The 18,988-nt window shown below is 39.3% G+C and overlaps 1 protein-coding gene across 2 annotated transcripts in view; it reads right to left on the reverse strand.

The window, feature by feature from the left end:
* Positions 1-590: 590 nt before the first annotated feature.
* Positions 591-18,988, reverse strand: part of LOC124614017 (beta-glucuronidase-like) — a 120,129-nt gene continuing 101,731 nt past the window's right edge. For both annotated transcript variants that reach the window (XM_047142841.1, XM_047142833.1), the window contains 2 exons: positions 6,596-6,734; positions 591-1,163 (listed from right to left, as the gene is read on the reverse strand). In XM_047142841.1, coding sequence (XP_046998797.1) covers positions 1,000-1,163; positions 6,596-6,734 — 303 coding nt within the window. In that variant the 3' untranslated portion in view covers positions 591-999. The remainder of the gene's footprint in view (positions 1,164-6,595; positions 6,735-18,988) is intronic.

The raw sequence follows: 18,988 nt of genomic DNA on the forward strand, positions 1-18,988 counted from the left end.
GCTTACATTCCCACCTATCCTATTGAGATACGTCTGAAAGAAGACAGACAGCATCCATTCACATAAAAATAACTCTGTTGACATTTGAAGTCAGAGAAGCAATTAATTCTTTGATACTTCAAGAAACTGTGTGGTACGTGTTATTTAGCTGTACGCTAGACTGGGTTAAAAAAACATCTACTTATCTCTAAATTTTATTGAAACTCTGTTTATGATAATACAGAGAGATACCTATATAGTTGAATGTGGAATAAATAAATTTATATCATTGATGATTGCTGCTATACTGTTTAATGCAAAAATTTTCAGTTATTTTAATTTAATATTATTTATGAAACCAAGAACTTATTCTAGAATTTTCTGAGTGTCGTAAATTAAATGCTCATGGTCCATGCTTAAAGAACACAGTACTTCAATCTCATACTGGATACATAATCCTCAGCACACAACAGAGGGTTATGTATTGCAGGAAAGAGGTCATCTGACAAGATAATGCAGCTTGGACTGACTCACATTTTCACTGTAAAAGCTTCATTTTATATTCCAGTTTTATTACAAAATAAAAAAAAAAAACTACATTCTTTACAAACTGTAAGATTAAATCACTGTTAATAAGAATAACAGTGCATGGTATTTTTGACTGCACAGTGTCTTCTAGTGTGGAATTAACAAAATTTAATACAGTTACATGCATGTTACACAACATATAAAATATTACTTAAATCAACATTTTTATCATAACCTACAATATATTTTCAGAAGTGTTAATAGAAATATGGCAGTTGGATTTCTTCACTTGTTCTAGAACTTCTGTGCTCAAGTATGTATATGGATCCGCAGCTAGCAGTAGACAAAATAATTCCGTGTATCTGTTCTTTTTTGTGTATAAAACTTCTATTTAAAAGAAAATCTTGAGTTCTTAATAAATAGGTGTAGTATAGACCAAGTGATGTGCTGATGTCTGGTACAGACGGTGGATGATGCACATTTTCCCCAATTTCAGCAAGTACTGCAAACATAGGGGTTAAGATCTTCAGGAAGTGTTACATTATAATCTTCTTTGGCAAGGGACCAATACCGCTGTCTCACCATATGTGCTGTCATTTTGGGTTGCCGTACTCTTGTAAAGATTCCCTTCTTATTTCCTGCAGCACGTTTGGAATCTGCAATTAATCAGTGAATATTAAATTAATTGTTGAACAAATTATATAGTTAGTTATGCTCTTGGCCTATTTTCTGTCTCCAATAAGTGTCTGAGTGTGACAGTGGAAGGATTAAGCTACTAGACCGTTGTGAGGCACTATCATCTGGTGCACAAATTTCTATTATGCAAGAATGTGACTTATTATTTTGAGTAGGAAGTGGTTTAGTGTGTCAAGAAATTTTGTAAAAATCATTGGATCATCCCCAGGTACACGAAGTTGACGTACTCACTGTAGGACATACATCCTTACAAGGTTTTTCACCAAAAATGTAACTTCTGCCGTACTGTTTTGAACATTTTTATCTGTTATTGGACAAGTATGGGAGGCTTATTTTTTAGATTAAATGTATGTAAATTTATGAAACACTACAGGGTGATTCAAAAAGAATACCACAACTTTAAAAATGTGTATTTAATGAAAGAAACATAATATAACCTTCTGTTATCCATCATTACAAAGAGTATTTAAAAAGGTTTTTTTTCACTCAAAAACAAGTTCAGAGATGTTCAATATGGCCCCCTCCAGACACACGAGCAATATCAACCCAATACTACAACTCATTCCACACTCTCTGTAGCATATCAGGCATAACAGTTTGGATAGCTGCTGTTATTTCTCGTTTCAAATCATCAATGGTGGCTGGGAGAGGTGGCCGAAACACCATATCCTTAACATACCCCCATAAGAAAAAATCGCAGGGGGTAAGATCAGGGCTTCTTGGAAGCCAGTGATGAAGTGCTCTGTCACGGGCTGCCTGGCGGCCGATCCATCGCCTCGGGTAGTTGACGTTCAGGTAGTTACGGACAGATAAGTACCAATGTGGTGGCGCTCCATCCTGCTGAAATATGAATTGTTGTGCTTCTTGTTCGAGCTGAGGGAACAGCCAATTCTCTAACATCTCCAGATACTGTAGTCCAGTTACAGTAGCACCTTTGAAGAAAAAGGGACCAAAAACTTTATTGGCTGAAATGGCGAACAAATGTACAACTAAATGAAACTTTATAGCTCCCTTAATTCGCCGACAGATAGTGCTTAGCTCTGCCTTTTGTCGTTGCAGAGTTTTAAATTCCTAAAGTTGTGGTATTCTTTTTGAATCACCCTGTATAATCAGTATTGTAAATAACATATCAAATTGTTATGCAAATCATTCCTGATTTGTGTAAAAATGTGATGTAGTGTATACACTGATGATTCTAGTAGTTCAAACTTGAATTTGCTCTTTTAGCATGGCAAATCATGCACAACTTGACACACAATAGTTGAATGTACAACACAATACAGTAAACATTCAGTTTTTTAATGTTGAAGCCAGTGTACATGCTTTAAATCTGTTTAGTTTGTCAAATTTGTATATGTCAGAATGGTTTACTGCACCATTGAAACTGGTATTTCCAGCGAAGAATGCTGACACACATTGAGTGACTTTTACAGCCTGATGGTTGAAAAACACATCACCAAGAACTTGGCTGAAGGTAGATGATATTATTATTATTATTATTATTATTATTATTATTTCTTTCCTTTCTCAGACGTTATGTCTGGTTAAAAATGGAAAGTGACGTGGACCTTGATCAAGCGTGACTTTTTTTAACTGTACGGTATATGTTACATTGCATTTAGGAACTTTCGGGTAATTGAACATGTATCAATAATTACAGATTTCTGTAGTTGTATATATACGTTTGGATGTAGCTGTATTGCGTTGATGTACTGGTGGATATTGTGTTGTATGACTCCTGTAGTTGATAGTACAATTGGTATAATGTCAACTTTATCCTGATGCCACATGTCCTTGATTTCCTGAGCCAGTTGGATGTATTTTTCAATTTTTTCTCCTGTTTTCTTCTGTATATTTGTTGTATTGGGTATGGATATTTCGATTAGTTGTGTTAATTTCTTCTTTTTATTGGTGAGTATGACGTCAGGTTTCTTATGTGGTGTTGTTTTATCTGTTACAATGGTTCTGTTCCAGTATAATTTGTATTCATCATTCTCCAGTACATTTTGTGGTGCATACTTGTATGTGGTTTACGTGTTGTTTTATTAGTTTATGTTGTATGACAAGTTGTTGATGTATTATTTTTGCTACATTGTCATGTCTTCTGGGGTATTCTGTATTTGCTAGTATTGTACATCCGCTTGTGATGTGATCTACTGTTTCTATTTGTTGTTTGCAAAGTCTGCATTTATCTGTTGTGGTATTGGGATCTTTAATAATATGCTTGCTGTAATATCTGGTGTTTATTGTTTGATCCTGTATTGCAATCATGAATCCTTCCGTCTCACTGTATATATTGCCTTTTCTTAGCCATGTGTTGGATGCGTCTTTATCGATGTGTGGCTATGTTAGATGATACGGGTGCTTGCCATGTAGTGTTTTCTTTTTCCAATTTACTTTCTTCATGTCTGTTGATGTTATGTGATCTAAAGAGTTGTAGAAGTGGTTATGAAATTGCAGTGGTGTAGCCGGTGTATTTATATAAGTGATTGCTTTGTGTATTTTGCTGGTTTCTGCTCGTTCTGTAAAGAATTTTCTTAAATTGTCTACCTGTCCATAATGTAGGTTTTTTTATGTCGATAAATCCCCTTCCTCCTTCCTTTCTGCTTAATGTGAATCTTTTTGTTGCTGAATGTATGTGATGTATTCTATATTTGTGGCATTGTGATCGTGTAAGTGTATTGAGTGCTTCTAGGTCTGTGTTACTCCATTTCACTACTCCAAATGAGTAGGTCAATATTGGCATAGCATAAGTATTTATAGTTTTTGTCTTGTTTCTTGCTGTCAATTCTGTTTTCAGTATTTTTGTTAGTCTTTGTCTATATTTTTCTTTCAGTTCTTCTTTAATATTTGTATTATCTATTCCTATTTTATGTCTGTATCCTAGATATTTATAGGCATCTGTTTTTTCCATCACTTCTATGGAGTCGCTGTGGTTATCCAATATGTAATCTTCTTGTTTAGTGTGTTTTCCCTTGACTATGCTATTTTTCTTACATTTGTCTGTTCCGAAAGCCATATTGATATCAATGCTGAATCCTTCTGTTATCTTTAGTAATTGGTTGAGTTGTTGATTTGTTGCTGCCAGTAGTTTTAGATCATCCATGTATAGCAAATGTGTGATTTTGTGTGGGTATGTTCCAGTAATATTATATCCATAATTTGTATTATTTAGCATGTTGGATAGTGGGTTCAGAGCAAGGCAGAACCAGAAAGGACTTAATGAGTCTCCTTGGTATATTCCACGCTTAATCTGTATTGGCTGTGATGTGATATTATTTGAATTTGCTTGGATATTAAGTGTGGTTTTCCAATTTTTCACTACTATGTTTAGGAACTGTATCAATTTAGGATCTACTTTGTATATTTCCAATATCTGTAGCAACCATGAATGGGATACACTATCAAAAGCTTTTTAGTAATCAATGTATGCGTAGTGCAGCGACCTTTGTTTAGTTTTAGCTTGATATGTCACCTCTGTATCTATTACCAGTTGCTCTTTACATCCTCGTGCTCCTTTGCAGCAGCCTTTTTGTTCTTCATTTATAATTTTGTTCTGTGTTGTATGTGTCATTAATTTCTGTGTAATGACTGAAGTTAATATTTTGTATATTGTTGGTAGGCGTGTTATGGGGCGATATTTTGCTGGGTTTGCTGTGTCTGCTTGATCTTTAGGTTTCAGATAAGTTATCCCTTGTGTAAGTGTATCTGGGAATGTGTGTGGGTCTGCATTGTAACTGTTAAATAATTTAGTTAGGTGTGAATGTGTTGAGGTGAACTTCTTTAACCAGAAATTTGCTATTTTATCTTTTCCAGGGGCTTTCCAAGTGTGCGTAGAATTAATTGCTCAGGTGACTTCACGTTGCAAAATTATCACTACAGGCATTTGTGGTATCATCTTGTATGTGTCTGTTTCTGCTTGTATCCACCGTGCATGTCTATTATGTTGTACCTGGTTTGACCATATGTTGCTCCAGAAGCGTTCCATGTCTGTTATGTTTGGTGGATTGTCTATTTTAATGTGTGTGTTATCTATTGTCTGGTAAAATTTCTTTTGGTTTGTGTTGAATGTGTGGTTTTGTTTCCTTCTATTTTCACTTTTTTTGTATCTTCTAAGTCGTTTGGCCAATGCTTGTAATTTCTGCTTCTTTTCATCTAATTGCTCTATCGCTTCTTGTTGTGAGATTTTACCTAACCTTTTTCGTTTTTTGTCTGATATTTCATTTCTTACAAACTGTGTTAGCTGTACGATGTCTTTTCTCAGTTTTTCTATTCTGATCTGTAGCCTGTGTTGCCATGCTGGTTTTGTGGGTTTCTTCTGTGTGTTAGTTGGTTCTGATCTCTGCCTAGTGTGTATATTTAGTGTAGTGAGTGCTCCTATATAAACCAGTAGTTGTAACTCTTCCGTAGTTGTATTTTCATGTATTTTGTTGTGTATGATTGTGTTGATAGTTGTTATTGTTGTTTCGACTTGTGGGTTATTTGGTGGTCTATGCAAGAATGGTTTAATGTCTGTATTTGTGTCTTTGTATTCTATATATGTCAGCTGAAATTTTTCTTCTATATCTAACATGTGTGTCACTTCGTGTTCTATTTGTGCTTGTTCTGGTGGCTGTCTTAAGATTTTGTTTTCCTCTGATTGTTTAATTGATGTGTGTTGTTCTTTGTTTGTTTGCTCTGGGATGTTTGAGTCCATTACTGTATTTTCTTCTTCTTCTGATTGCACATTATTTTGTTCCAGTATTTGTTGTACTTGTTGTTTGATGTTTTCTAATTCTGACTGGGGTATCCTGTTATTTTTGATTATTACATGGATCTGATCAGCTAGTCGTTGTTCTGTTAAAAATTTTAATTCTGGGTATCTGGTAATAAATGATGTGTATACTTGTGATCTGTATCCAGCTGTGTTGATTCCTAAGTTTGTTGCTTGGTAATAACAGAACATGAGGTGTCTGTTAACTTCATCTGACCATCTCATCCTCTGTCTTTGTTTTCCTTCTAGGGTGGTTGCAGGAAGCATATCCTGCAAAACACCTCTATTTGGATTTAAATCATTTTCCGCGTGGCTAGCAGTGTCGTTACCATTGTGGATGGGCATAGGGTTCAAGCGTCTTCCCCGACCATGACAGCACTTGTCCGAGGCTTCATTAGTTCTGTCCTGAACCAACTAATCACACTAAAAGGGGAGTTTGCCCTATTAGCGGTTTTTTCTTTTCGTCGCCTTTTACGACTGGCAGAACGTACCAGAGGCCTATTCTTCTTCTTCTTATTATTACTACAGTCAAGTTGCAAAAGGCCAGGCGCTGGTGTCAGGTATGGGGCTTTGCTGTGACCAGTGGCAGCCTCTTGGCAATCAGTGCCTTAAATCATTATGCTGCTGTTGATTACTTACTCTGAGCAGTTTGGAAATCTGCAAAGTTCCATATCATTTCCCCAACAAAGTAATCTCTTTCTCGAAGTTTGTCAAAAGCTTTGAAGAATGCAGAAAATAAAGCTCCTTGGTACTCCTCTGACCACATGAATTCAGGTTGCTGCATTGAAGAAAAGATTTAGTTATGATTTGCAATATTGCTACTATATATTTCTAATCATCGATAGATAAAAAACATCTCTGTTAAAATAATAAAAATTATATAAAATAACTGTTTTCATGTAAAAATGTTGGCCAGATGAAAGTAGGACTCACACTCTGGGCATTCCATACAAACTTAATTATATATATAGACAGTTCAGGTCAGTGGTGGATACAGAAAAACCTCAAGGAGGTGGCGCTAAAGATACCTTGGGCCATCTTTACTTTTACCGTAATAAAAAATAATCAAGTCACTTTCAAAGTTTAAGAAATTTTTATTTAAACTGATTATATACATATACAGTAGAGTCTCGATTATGCGACCTAAACCGGCCGTGGCAAGGTCGGATAAGCGGGAAGGTCAGATAACACGGAAAATAATACAAAAAAACACAAAAATTAAACTAAAGTAGGCCAATGAGTTAAACATTCAATACAATACAAATCAAATTAGACTGAATAGATATTTACTGTGCGAAGAAGTTAGTAATTGACTTTTGTTTGCCTGCTGTTTGCCGTTTTTTTGCTGCTAAATCACGTAGTCTCTTAAGAAGTAAAACCTCAGTATACAATGTTTCCTCCAGTTGCTCTACATATTTTAAAGCAGTTTCTAAGGCCTTGTGTCCTTCGTTGTGAGGAATCTTGGGCGCACTTTCATCCACGACATCCGCTTCTTTGTCTTCTTATTTTTCGTTTACCGTTGACTATTTCATCATCTGTCACTTCAAATTCTTCATCCTGGACAATCCATTCATTTATGTCATCTTCTGTGGTGTCAGCACATCCCAGAACTTTTCGTAACAGTGAAAGCAGGGTAGTATTTTCTGTTTCGGTTTGCTGCTGTAGATTTTCATCATCTGGAGAATTTTCTTGACTTTCCTGTAACATTTTGTAATTGAGACCAGTCTTGTCGCAGTTAAAAATTTGATCGCCTGTTAAGTTTTCCTTGTCCAATACCTTGTGAAGTTTATTCCTAAACAATTGAACAGCTTCAAAATTTTCTGAAAGATTTTCACCACAGACATTAAGTTGCCGAGTTCCATATCTTTCCTTCCATCTATCGAGCCAGTCTACACTAGCTGTGAAATCAGGTTTACCTTCGTTTAGTTCGTTATGAAACTGTAAGGCTTTTTCCTGCAAAATAGGTTCCAACATGGGTACACCTTTATCTCTATGTTGAGTAAACCATAGGAACAAAGCGTCACTTACTTTTTCATAATCACATTTTTTCATGGTTTTCCAATCTTCCAAAACAGCCAATGTTGCTCGCTGAGAACACCACTTCTCAATTTCATTGCGGTTCCTTTTCCAGTCTCCAACTGTTGTTTTCCCGACATTATAATCTTGCGCCACTTTTAATAAAGTTTCACCATTGTCTATTCTTTTTAGAGCTTTAAGTTTTTCTTCCATTGAAACGACCACCTTTTTCCATTTTGCAGCCATCACCACAAATTTTTACAGTAAACAAAGCACAACACGTCCACTCCACTACAGATCTAAGTTAGCACTGAGGAGTGAGGAGTAGCAGACTGTGACAATGAACTGAGTATCAACAAACAACATGTTAGTCACTGACCTGTCATCGGCTGGCGCAAGGCCGGAGCGGTGAAAGGGTCATACAACACAGAAGGTTGGATAACCGAAGATCAGATAATTGAGACTCTACTTTACAAGACAATACCATCTTATCATATAAAAAAGTTACAATTGTGGTTTCTCTTCATTAAATGATGAATGCTACGTGCCTGTTCTTCCTGGCAAATTGCTTAATTACATCGTCAATAGGACAATCAATGTCAGGATGAGTGTTCAACAGAACTAAGCCATTAAGTTGATCCCTATGTGACAGGCAGAAACTTACAAAATACAAATACTCGATTCAATTGAGTGGACTGACGAAAGAAATGAACGAATAGTGTGCGAGCTGACTGGTGGGGGCGATGTGGGTGGCAATGTGGGTGGCCCCCATATGTATCTGCCACTGATTCAGATATCCTGAGAATTGAGAATCGCAATGATTTTTGCCTGTTACTGACACTGATACTACGAAGATGTTGGTCCCAGGAATTCCAAGACCTTCAAGAAGGTTTCAATTTTAAGTTTGAAGTTGGATAACAAATGACAAAGGAAATGTTTTTGTGTCATATGAATACAAATTAACAATTTTCTGATTTTTTTTCCTGTACTTTTACTGTGAAAGCTTGCTACTTGCCAAATTTCATGTTTCTAGGTCGGTGGGAAGTACCCTGTAGATTTTGATGAGTGACTTTGTGAGTATCAAATATGCCAAATAAATAACCATATGCAGTTACGACACTGTCAAGGGACTATAGACCTTGGAATTTGACAAACTTCAACTTGGTATGTGTGTCCATTCATGAGGAAAATGGGGCCTCAACAGATGGATGGACAGACAGACCGACAGAAAGAAAGTCAGACAGATTCCAAAGAGAATTCTCGTCACTGCCGGTAAGCTATCCACAGGTGGCCAAACTGAATGGCAGTGATTTTTTTGTTGTGGTAGGGTGACAGCTGTCAAAATACAGGCATTGTTGGTGGTTAGTTGGTTTAATATGGATATCAGTGTGGGTGGAGCCATCAGAGAGGTGGAGATCAGCATCCAAGAAGATGGCATGTTGGGTGTTGTGGAGGATCAAGTGGAGTGGGTGAGGGAGAAAGTGTTGGGGTTGTGGAGGAATGAGGTTAGCATGTCTTACCATGTGTCCAGATAATGAAAATATCACCAATGAATCTGAACCAGACAGGCAGGTTTCCTCTAGGTAACCGTAAGAGGATGCCATGCAGGTGCCCATAGCTGTTCTTTGGATTTGTGTATATACCTCTCCCGCAAACAAGAAGTAGTGTGTGTTATCACGTAGTTGGTAAAGTGCATGAGGAATGAGGTAGTGGGTTTGAAGTCAGAAAGAAGTCTGGGGAGGTAGTGTTCACTAGTGGAAAGGTCACAGGCATGAAGGATGTTGCTGTTTAGGGAGGTGGCATCAACAGTAATGAGTAGGGGTCCAGATGATAATGGAGATGGTGGAGAGTTGGTAAAGGAAGTTGTTGATATCTTTGATGTGAGACAGCTGGCTTCAAGGGATTGGTTGGAGGTATTGGTCAACAGGAGTGGAACTTCTTTCAGTGGAAGTACAATAACCAATTACAATAGGGCATCCGGGATTGTTAGGTCTATGGGTTCTGGGAAGCATGTAGAACAGTTCTGGGAAGCATATAGAATGTGGGTGTGCAGGGGGTCATTGGGCTGAGACAGATGAACTTGGGAGAGATTCTGGGATGGGCATAAGGATTTCAGCATGGATTGGAGGTTATGTTGGATATCTGAGTTGGGGTCACTATGGCAGAGCTTGTAGCTGAAGGAGTCAGGCCATTGGCAGAAGCCATCCATCAAGTAGTCACTGTGATTCATAATGACAGTGCTGGAGCCTTTGTTTGTAGTGAGGATGATTAAATCAGGGCCTGTTTTGAGATTGTGAATTGTTGCCCTTCTTCTGTTGAGAGGTTTGTGTTATTGTGAAGGGACCTGGGGAAGAATGGCGAGGCCAAGTTCAAGGTAGGGAAGGTGACCAGGGGTGGTTAGGTGGGAAGGGTGGGTGGGGGGGGGGGGGGTCATGGTTGGATGGTGGAATGAATTGTGAGGGGAAATGTTCAATGTTGGGTTTGGGTTAGCTATGGTTGGAGGGATTGGTAGCAAAGAAGTGTTTCCACTGTAATGATCAGGAGATGAGAGTAGGTCTTTGATGAGTCCAGCATCGTTAACCTTACCTATGGTGCTTTAAGTGATGCCTTTGGACAGGGCTGAAACTTCTGTGGAATTGATGTTTTTGGTGGAACAAGCTTTTGAGTTTGTTTGGGTTCTGGGTTTCATCGAGTGTTGAGAGGGAGTTTGGAGACTATGACAAGTTGAAAAGGTCAGCTAATTAGAGTGTGAGTGCTATTAGGCGTTGACGTGGGGGTTCGCTGTGGGTAGAACAAGTCTTGATGGATAGTGGTGCTCCGAGGTAGGAGTAGGATATTAACAAGTTTGATAATTTGTGGATCTGGTGTCTGAAGTGCTGTTCGAGGTATTTGGTAGCAAGGATTTCAACTTTTCGAGATGTGCTGTATATAGTTGGGATTAAACTGTAATAATATCTTGTAGAGAGAGCAGAGCTGGTTGCTTGCACCAGGGAGATGTGTTTTGCAGTACCAGGATTGTAACTGGTGGAATGTAGTTGGTACTACTACTGATATTGAAGACACTTATATTACTGGTGTTACTGATGTTACTACTGCTGATTTTACTGATGCCACTCTTGTTGTTGATGCAGCTAGTGACTCTTCCTCTACTTGGGTCAGTGACCAGTGATTGAAAGCATGAGGTGTGGGAGTCACTGGCACTGGCTGGTAGGCACAAGTCACCTTAGGTAACAGAAAGATCAATGGACCCCAGAATTCGTTAGCTGCTGTGGAAAGGTAACTTGACTAGTACTACATTCACTGAGGGTGCAAAACTGCAATGGTGGGCTTCCTGTCAAATTAGGAATATATCCCATACTAACATTGCAGAAATCTAGTCACGTTATGTCAAGGAGACAAATTAGCTAATAGTTATGCTCTGAGGATTAAGAAACTTGTGTCAGTGTGTATAAATCAGTAGACCTACTTATACAAAAAAACATACAAAAATTCAAAACCCACAGATACCAGATGCATATAGTCACAGACAAGATATTAAACAATAGCTGAAGAAATCAATTGTCAACACTGATCACCTTCTGTCATGTCCTCAAGTGCAATCAGTATTACAGCTTATTTTAATTACATATGGTTACACAAATGTGTCATACGTGCAGATTTAAGATGTATTTAGTAGTTAATTATATAATTAATCATTTGGTCATTAATGTAGACATATGTCACCAAAACAGTTCTGAGCACACCACTGAATAGGGTACATAAAGACACTCAATATAAACAGTTCATGTTTGTTTATATTTCCTGATGTATCTTGAAAGAGAGAGTGAGAGAGAGAGAGTTTTATAACAAAATAATTTTGCAAGTGTTACATTCTGAGCAGCAGTTGTGATTTAGAATTATTTTTAGTGGACTCAGGAGAGACTGAAAGACTTCAACATTTTGAATGTGAGTTGTAGGACAATAATGTGAGATCTTAAACTGTATCTTTTTCATCAGACAGACTACTGAACTTTTGTGAAGGTGAGGCATTTCAGAACTTTGTACGTACACATCAGTTAAATAAGTTGTTACTTATGGAATCTGCTATCACATGTTGTCATTTATGCAAGCTTTAACTGCACTGGCTAAATTTCACAAGTTTCATGAGAAATCCAGTTACATCTGTTTTGTTTGTTTTACTGTAAGGCCACTATTCATAAGTTTGATTGTTGTGAATAAAAATTAATTAATTTATTTATTGTGTGTTTTTTAACAGATTATTAGAGATATCACAAACAATAACCCATGTAATTTACAGACAGACATCTAAATTTTTAATATAATCAATTGCATCATTCACTACCGTCAGGAAATAGTTGAAAGTTCCACAGTAGACCTTGTTGCAACATTCTTTAACAATATGACAAACGATTTGCTAGGCTGCTCGACTGTCCTATACATGAAAGAGTCTATTCGTCTGCCATGACTGGTGCGTATTATGCCAAATGTTGTCCATGTTCTATGTGATTGGTCAAATGCATGGGGTTTCTTTCTAATGCAGGGCAAGTTTTGGCAATGTGGAGGACAAAGTCTTTGTTCAGTCTTTTTCCCATGAGTCTGTTAAGGTGAATTAGGACGTGTACTGTTCCATGGCTATTTTCTTGATCAAATCTGGTTTCTTTCTAGGATAACCGCATCTTGATGGATATGGAGATTCTAGTTGCCTTGTGTATGTTTCAACTCCTGGTGCAGAGCTGTTTCTCGTCAGTGTCCAGGGGGCAGAATGTGGCACAGTGTGGACAACCATTTGATGGGGATTGATCTTATTATGCCGTCGATAATCCTCATCATTTTGTTCAGTTGTGCCTCGAGAGAGTTTGCGTGAGTGCACTATTTAGCCGTGCAGAAGCTCCATATTCTTCAGCAGAGTAACTTGTCCAAGTACTGAAGTGTGCAGAGTTTCATCAGAAGAACTCCAAGTTGTTCTGCATAGCTCATGGGATATTGTTCCTAGTTCATATCATTGCAGCAGTGTTTTCCAGATGCTTCTTGCAGGACAGGGTCTAGTCCAATGTAGCCTCTAGATATTGTGGCTGCTGATTGCAGTGAAGTAATCTGTCACCAAAATAGACCTAGAGTTGTATGTTGCTGCTCTGTTGCACAAATGATGGTGTTTGGTTACAGTCTCCATTTCTGAAAGTATGTTCCCATCGTTGCCAGATCAGTTGTTAAGGTGGCTTCCATTTATCCAAAAATTCCAGTGTCTCACTGCAGCACCCAGTCACTGATGTATCCGAACTTATGAGATCAAGTTTCAGGCATATCGGATATGTACAGATTAAACAGGAGTGGGGTGAGGGCAGATCCCTGAGGCAGTCCTTAAAGAGCTGTTGCCAGTATGGCTTTGAACGACCTCCCAGCAAACATGCTATTAATAAGTTCAACTGTTTTTCTGCATGGAACTATTTGAGTGACTTTGTAGAGAAGACTGTATCTTCATACTGTGTCATAAGCTGTTGAAAGATCCGTAAATGCACTGAATGTTTTAAAATTCTTTTGAAAGCCTGCTTCTGTATAGGTCATGAGAGACATTATCTGGCCTGTAAAGCTTTTTTCTGGGTGAAAGCCAGCTTGTTCAATCTGAATTTTCTCAAGTATTGTAGCCGAGATTCTTTTGTAGATTACTCTTTCAAGAACTAAGAACTTTCAAGAGCTAAGAGTGGCTGTTGGGTGGTAGCATTGTGGCTTGTTGCTTGGTTTCACTGGGTTAAGTATAGTGATGACATTAGACATTTTAATTCTGTTCAGGATTCTCCCTCTCATCATGATATCACTAAAGAACTGTGCCAGCCATCTTGGGTATATTTACCACAGTTAAGGGGGAATTCAGGATACATTGCATAGGCCCTGGTGCCTTTCCTGTTTTAACTTCGTTGAGTGCCATTGTTATTTCCTCAACACTAAAAGGCTGGGAAAAATCAGTAAGGTTGGTGCTAGATGTTGTCAGAGCTGTAAGTTCATGTTCGATGTGGGTGGTGTGTGCTTTTGTCCTGTAGGGTTCTTGAATAAATCACCTCATCATTTCCAGTTCCGCCTGAGTATGAGGCCTCTTTGCCTCTTGCATCCTTAGGACTTCTGCCTAGTTTCTTTAAAAGTGCCCACACTTCTCTGCTAGGTATTTTGAAGGCCATGTTCAGGACTGTTTCTGTCTATTTCTCACATCCAGCCATGTCTAGTGTGAGTAGCAGATCATCAGATATCTCTCTGTCCCCGCCTTGGAGGAACTCCTTGTATAGTTCTTCACTTTGAACATTCCATCCTGGTATGCACTACTTGCAGTATCATCTAGGGACGGTCCTCTTTGCTGTTTCAGTCACGATTCTTGTGAATCTTTGAGAGCTTCCGGTAGTGGGTGGAATCCAACCTAAGCATTTGCCAAGGTGGCTGGAGAAGTTCTTCCAGTCTGCCTTCTTAAAATTTCATCTGAGTGGGAATAGGACCTGATCAGGGGGATGGTTATTACTATTTCAATTACAGCTGATCAGTGTTTGCTATGTGGGAAGTCTTGAAGTATTCTACAGGTTGCTTGCAGCAGTATGTTCTTATCGTCTTTGCTCACAAAGCACAAATCAAGGTTGTATTATAGGTTCCAGGCTGCTACTTTATAAGATCCCTTTTGCATCAAATAGCAGAAGTAGATTGATATCATTGGTCCATCTATTGTTGCTATCATTGGTCTTATATTTCTGTTGCATATGATGACTGTTAAAAGTCCCCAACATAGACTACTTGGTGGGGCAGTAGAGGCAAGAGTTCAGGCATGTGGGGGATTTACATACACAGCTATTTTGACACAGGCAGTACCTGTGGTCTTATTGCATAATTTTAGATCTTTGTTTTCAATGTATGCAACAACTAATGTCATTTGCCATCTATTGGCTCCTCCTACTCCCCAAGAAAGAAGTGAGCAGTGGTATGACAAGGTTTGCTAGTGAGATATGCAGATTGTCACTTGTGGACATTGTATTCAACCAAGCACATACAATGAACATTTTAATGCAGTACAAGTTGCAAGCGCAGTCTGTTTCATCCAAGAAGGATGGAATTTCTGCTGTGTCACTACATATGCCAATTTTTCTACATCTGCCTTCCATAGATTCTGGACACACTATGGGGAGAAAAGTGTGTACACAAGGTGTGTTGAACAAAATTGCCAATGCTTTACAACCTCACTTGAAGACTGGTATTTGGCCATCTCTGCATTGTGGTGTCATATGACTACTGCCAGAGCACTGTAGAACCTTTTCATAAGGGCAGAACCCTTTTCATAAAGGCCATTGGAGCTGTTATGTCCAGTCAGACAGTAAGAACCAGGTTATGAGAAATCACCTTATGACCCAGACATGCTGTATGAGTACTCCACTTGACATGAAAATGTCTGGCAGCTCACCTACAGTTCCACCATTCCTGTCTCAACTGACAACTTCGTCATTGGCAAAATGTGTCATTCACAGATGAGTCCAGATTTTCTCTCTTCCAAGGTAATGGCTATGTCCTTGTGTGGTGAGCAGTAGCTGCCAAATTTTTTTCCAGTGTGATGGTGTGATGGTGTTGGGTGGTTTCAGTGTTGACAGCCATTTGGATCTCGACATTGTGCGTGGTCGCCTTACCGCCAGCAAGTACACTGAATAGATCCTGTTGGACCATGTGGTGGCTGCTGCATATGGTAGTGGCCCTGAATTCATTCTCAAGCTTGATAATTCCAGAATCCATGTGGCAGTAGGTGCCAGGGATGTCTCTTAATGCCAGGACATTGAAGTAAAGGAATGGCCAGTAGTGAGCCCTGACCTAAATCCCATCAAGAATGTGTGGGACATGCTTGACAGACATGTTCGTGGTCATCCTATTTCACCACAGACTTTCTGAGAACTCTCAAGTACTCTCATTAAAGAATGGGCATGAATACAACAGGGTGACATCTGCAACCTATATGGAGCATGCCACATAGGTGTTGGGCAATGATGATGCTTGTGGAGGGCATATACATTATTGCAGCTCCCACCGTCCAATGAAAAGCACCCAGGATAAAGGAATGAATGATTATTTCCACTTTGTTTTTGACACTTCTCAGGCACTTCAGTTCTTGTTATATAAATGAATGAGGGTATAATGATGTTTTTTTTTGTGTACATAATTTCTGAAAGATGATGGTATAATTTGGCAATGTACCCACTCCTCAATTATTACTCACTAGAGTATGGCAGTGCCCAAAGTCATGTTTTCATAATTCTTTTGAACAGTGTGTATTACTGATGGTTATTTCTCCCCGTTTGATGATGACCTCGTGAGTGTTGTTGGTGATGTATATCGTAACAATGTGGGTATGTACCACAGAGGAGCAAACATATGTAGTGACTCTGTAAGTGAATAGAAAATAAACACCTAATTTAATTTGTCCACACACGTTTGTTTTTGGCTACCAAAGTTAAGTCTTCTAGTTTACAGCCTTTCAGTTATTATTTAAATTTGCAAACTTGCCTGGTTTAGGATTGTTTCAACTGAATAATCATTTTAATAGCTGTTTTATTTGTACTGAGGACATCTGCAGGAAAAGTTTGTAGGAGTATGAAATTCACAATGACAACATACATGAGGTATTGGAATTCAGGATTACTTTCTACCCAAAACCACTGTACCAGATTGCTGTTTGCTCTCAACAACAGGAGCAAATACGCTACTGGCCATTAAAATTGCTACACCAAGAAGAAATGCAGATGACAAATGGGTATTCATTGGACAAATATATTATACTAGAACTGACATGTGATTACATTTTCACGCAATTTGGGTGCGTAGATCCTGAGAAATCAGTACCCAGAACAACCACCTCTGGCCGTAATAACAGCCTTGATATGCCTGGGCATTGAGTCAAAGAGAGCTTGGATGGCGTGTACAGGAACAGCTGCCCATGCAGCTTCAACACGGTACCACAGTTCATCAAGAGTAGTGACTGGCGTATTGTGACGAGCCAGTTGCTCGGCCACCATTGACCAGATGTTTTCAATTGGTGAGAGATCTGGAGAATGTGCTGGCCAGGGCAGCAGTCGAACATTTTCCGTATCCAGAAAGGCCCATGCACAACCTGCAACATGCGGTCGTGCAATATCCTGCTGAAATGTAGGGTTTTGTAGGGATCGAATGGAGGGTAGAGCCATGGGTCGTAACACACCTGAAATGTAACGTCTACTGTTCAAAGTGCCGTCAATGCGAACAAGAGGTGACCGAGACGTGTAACCAGTGGCACCCCATACCATCACGCTGGGTGATACATCAGTATGGCAATGGCGAATACACGCTTCCAATGTGCGTTCACCGCAATGTCGCCAAACACGGATGCAACAATCATGATGCTGTAAACAGAACCTGGATTCATTCGAGAAAATTACGTTTTGCCATTCGTCCACCCAGGTTCATCATTGAGTACATCATCGCAGGCGCTCCTGTCTGTGATTCAGCGTCAAGGGTAACCGCAGCCATGGTCTCCGAGCTGATAGTCCATGCTGCTGCAAATGTCGTCGAACTGTTCATGCAGATGGTTGTTGTCTTGCAAACGTCCCAATCTGTTGACTCAGGGATTGAAACATGGCTGGACGATCTGTTACAGCCCTGCAGATAAGATGCCTGTCATCTCGACTGCTAGTGTTATGAGGCCATTGTGATCCAGCACGGCATTCCATATTACCCTTCTGAACCCACCGATTCCATATTCTGCTAACAGTCATTGGATCTCGACCAACGCGAGCAGCAATGTCGCGATACAATAAACCACAATCATGATAGGCTACAATCCGACCTTTATCAAAGTCGGAAATGTGATGGTACGCATTTCTCCTCCTTACACGAGGCATCACAACAATGTTTCACAGGGCAATGCCGGTCAACTGCTGTTTGTGTATGAGAAATCGGTTGGAAACTTTCCTCATATCAGCACGTTGTAGGTGGTGCCAGCAGCCCCAACCTTGTGTAATGCTCTGAAAAGCTAATCATTTGCATATCACAGCATCTTCTTCGTGTCGGTTAAATTTTGCGTCTTTAGCACATCATCTTCATGGTGTAGCAATTTTAATGGGCGGTAGTGTAGGTTAGGACTTAACAAGATGCAGATTTTGTTGGCCAAACTTCCATGCCATTAGTGCTGTTTCTGACTCATCTAGTACAGCAGACTTTGGATTAATAATCAATGGCAGATTATTTTCATATATACGAGATTCTGCTGCTAGTAATAGAACAGAATGGAATACATTGATTGAAAATCTAGTTTTCCTGAAAGCACTGAGTTTGCTTCATTCAAATATAAAAGCACTCTTTATGTGCAAGTTTATTCCATGTCTTGTGAAATGCAGACAGAAACAGGGCATATGTAAAAGACAGAAGAATAACTTTTTTAAATAAACTATATTGACATAACATGCTTTATGCTGAGCAGAAGTCTTGATTTGTCCACAGGCACATGCAAAAAGGACAAAAACACGCACATGCTAGTGCCCCTACATAGTGCTGACTGGATGCACAGTGTCAGGAGTGTAGTTTGGCAGATAGACTGAGGTGGGCTTGGGGTTGTATTGGGTGATGTGCAATGGGTAGAGTGAAAGAAAGGTGGGAGGAAAGAAGAGGGCTTGAGGGTGGGTAGCTAGTGGCTTGGAGGGAGGCAGCCAGTTTGCTGGCGAGGAATGAGGGAGGGACGGGTAGCAAGTGCACAGGCTAGACATGCATGTGACATGGAGAGGTGTGTTGGGAGGGGGATGACAGTGCAGAGGGAGATGAAGCTGTTGGGGAGGGTGTGGGGCGATCAGTTAACAGAGGTTGAGGCCAGGATGGTTCTGGGAGTGAAGGATATGTTGTAGGAATAACTTCTGCTTAGTACTGAAAAGCTGGTGGTGGAGGAAAAGATCAAGATGACATGGTTTGTGAAGCAGCCATTGAAATCAAGCATGTTGCCAATGGGTGGTCAACATTGTTCTTGGCCAGTTTAACAGT

This window comes from Schistocerca americana, chromosome 1 (genome assembly GCF_021461395.2).
Source record: "Schistocerca americana isolate TAMUIC-IGC-003095 chromosome 1, iqSchAmer2.1, whole genome shotgun sequence".
NCBI classification, from domain to species: Eukaryota; Metazoa; Arthropoda; class Insecta; order Orthoptera; family Acrididae; genus Schistocerca; species Schistocerca americana.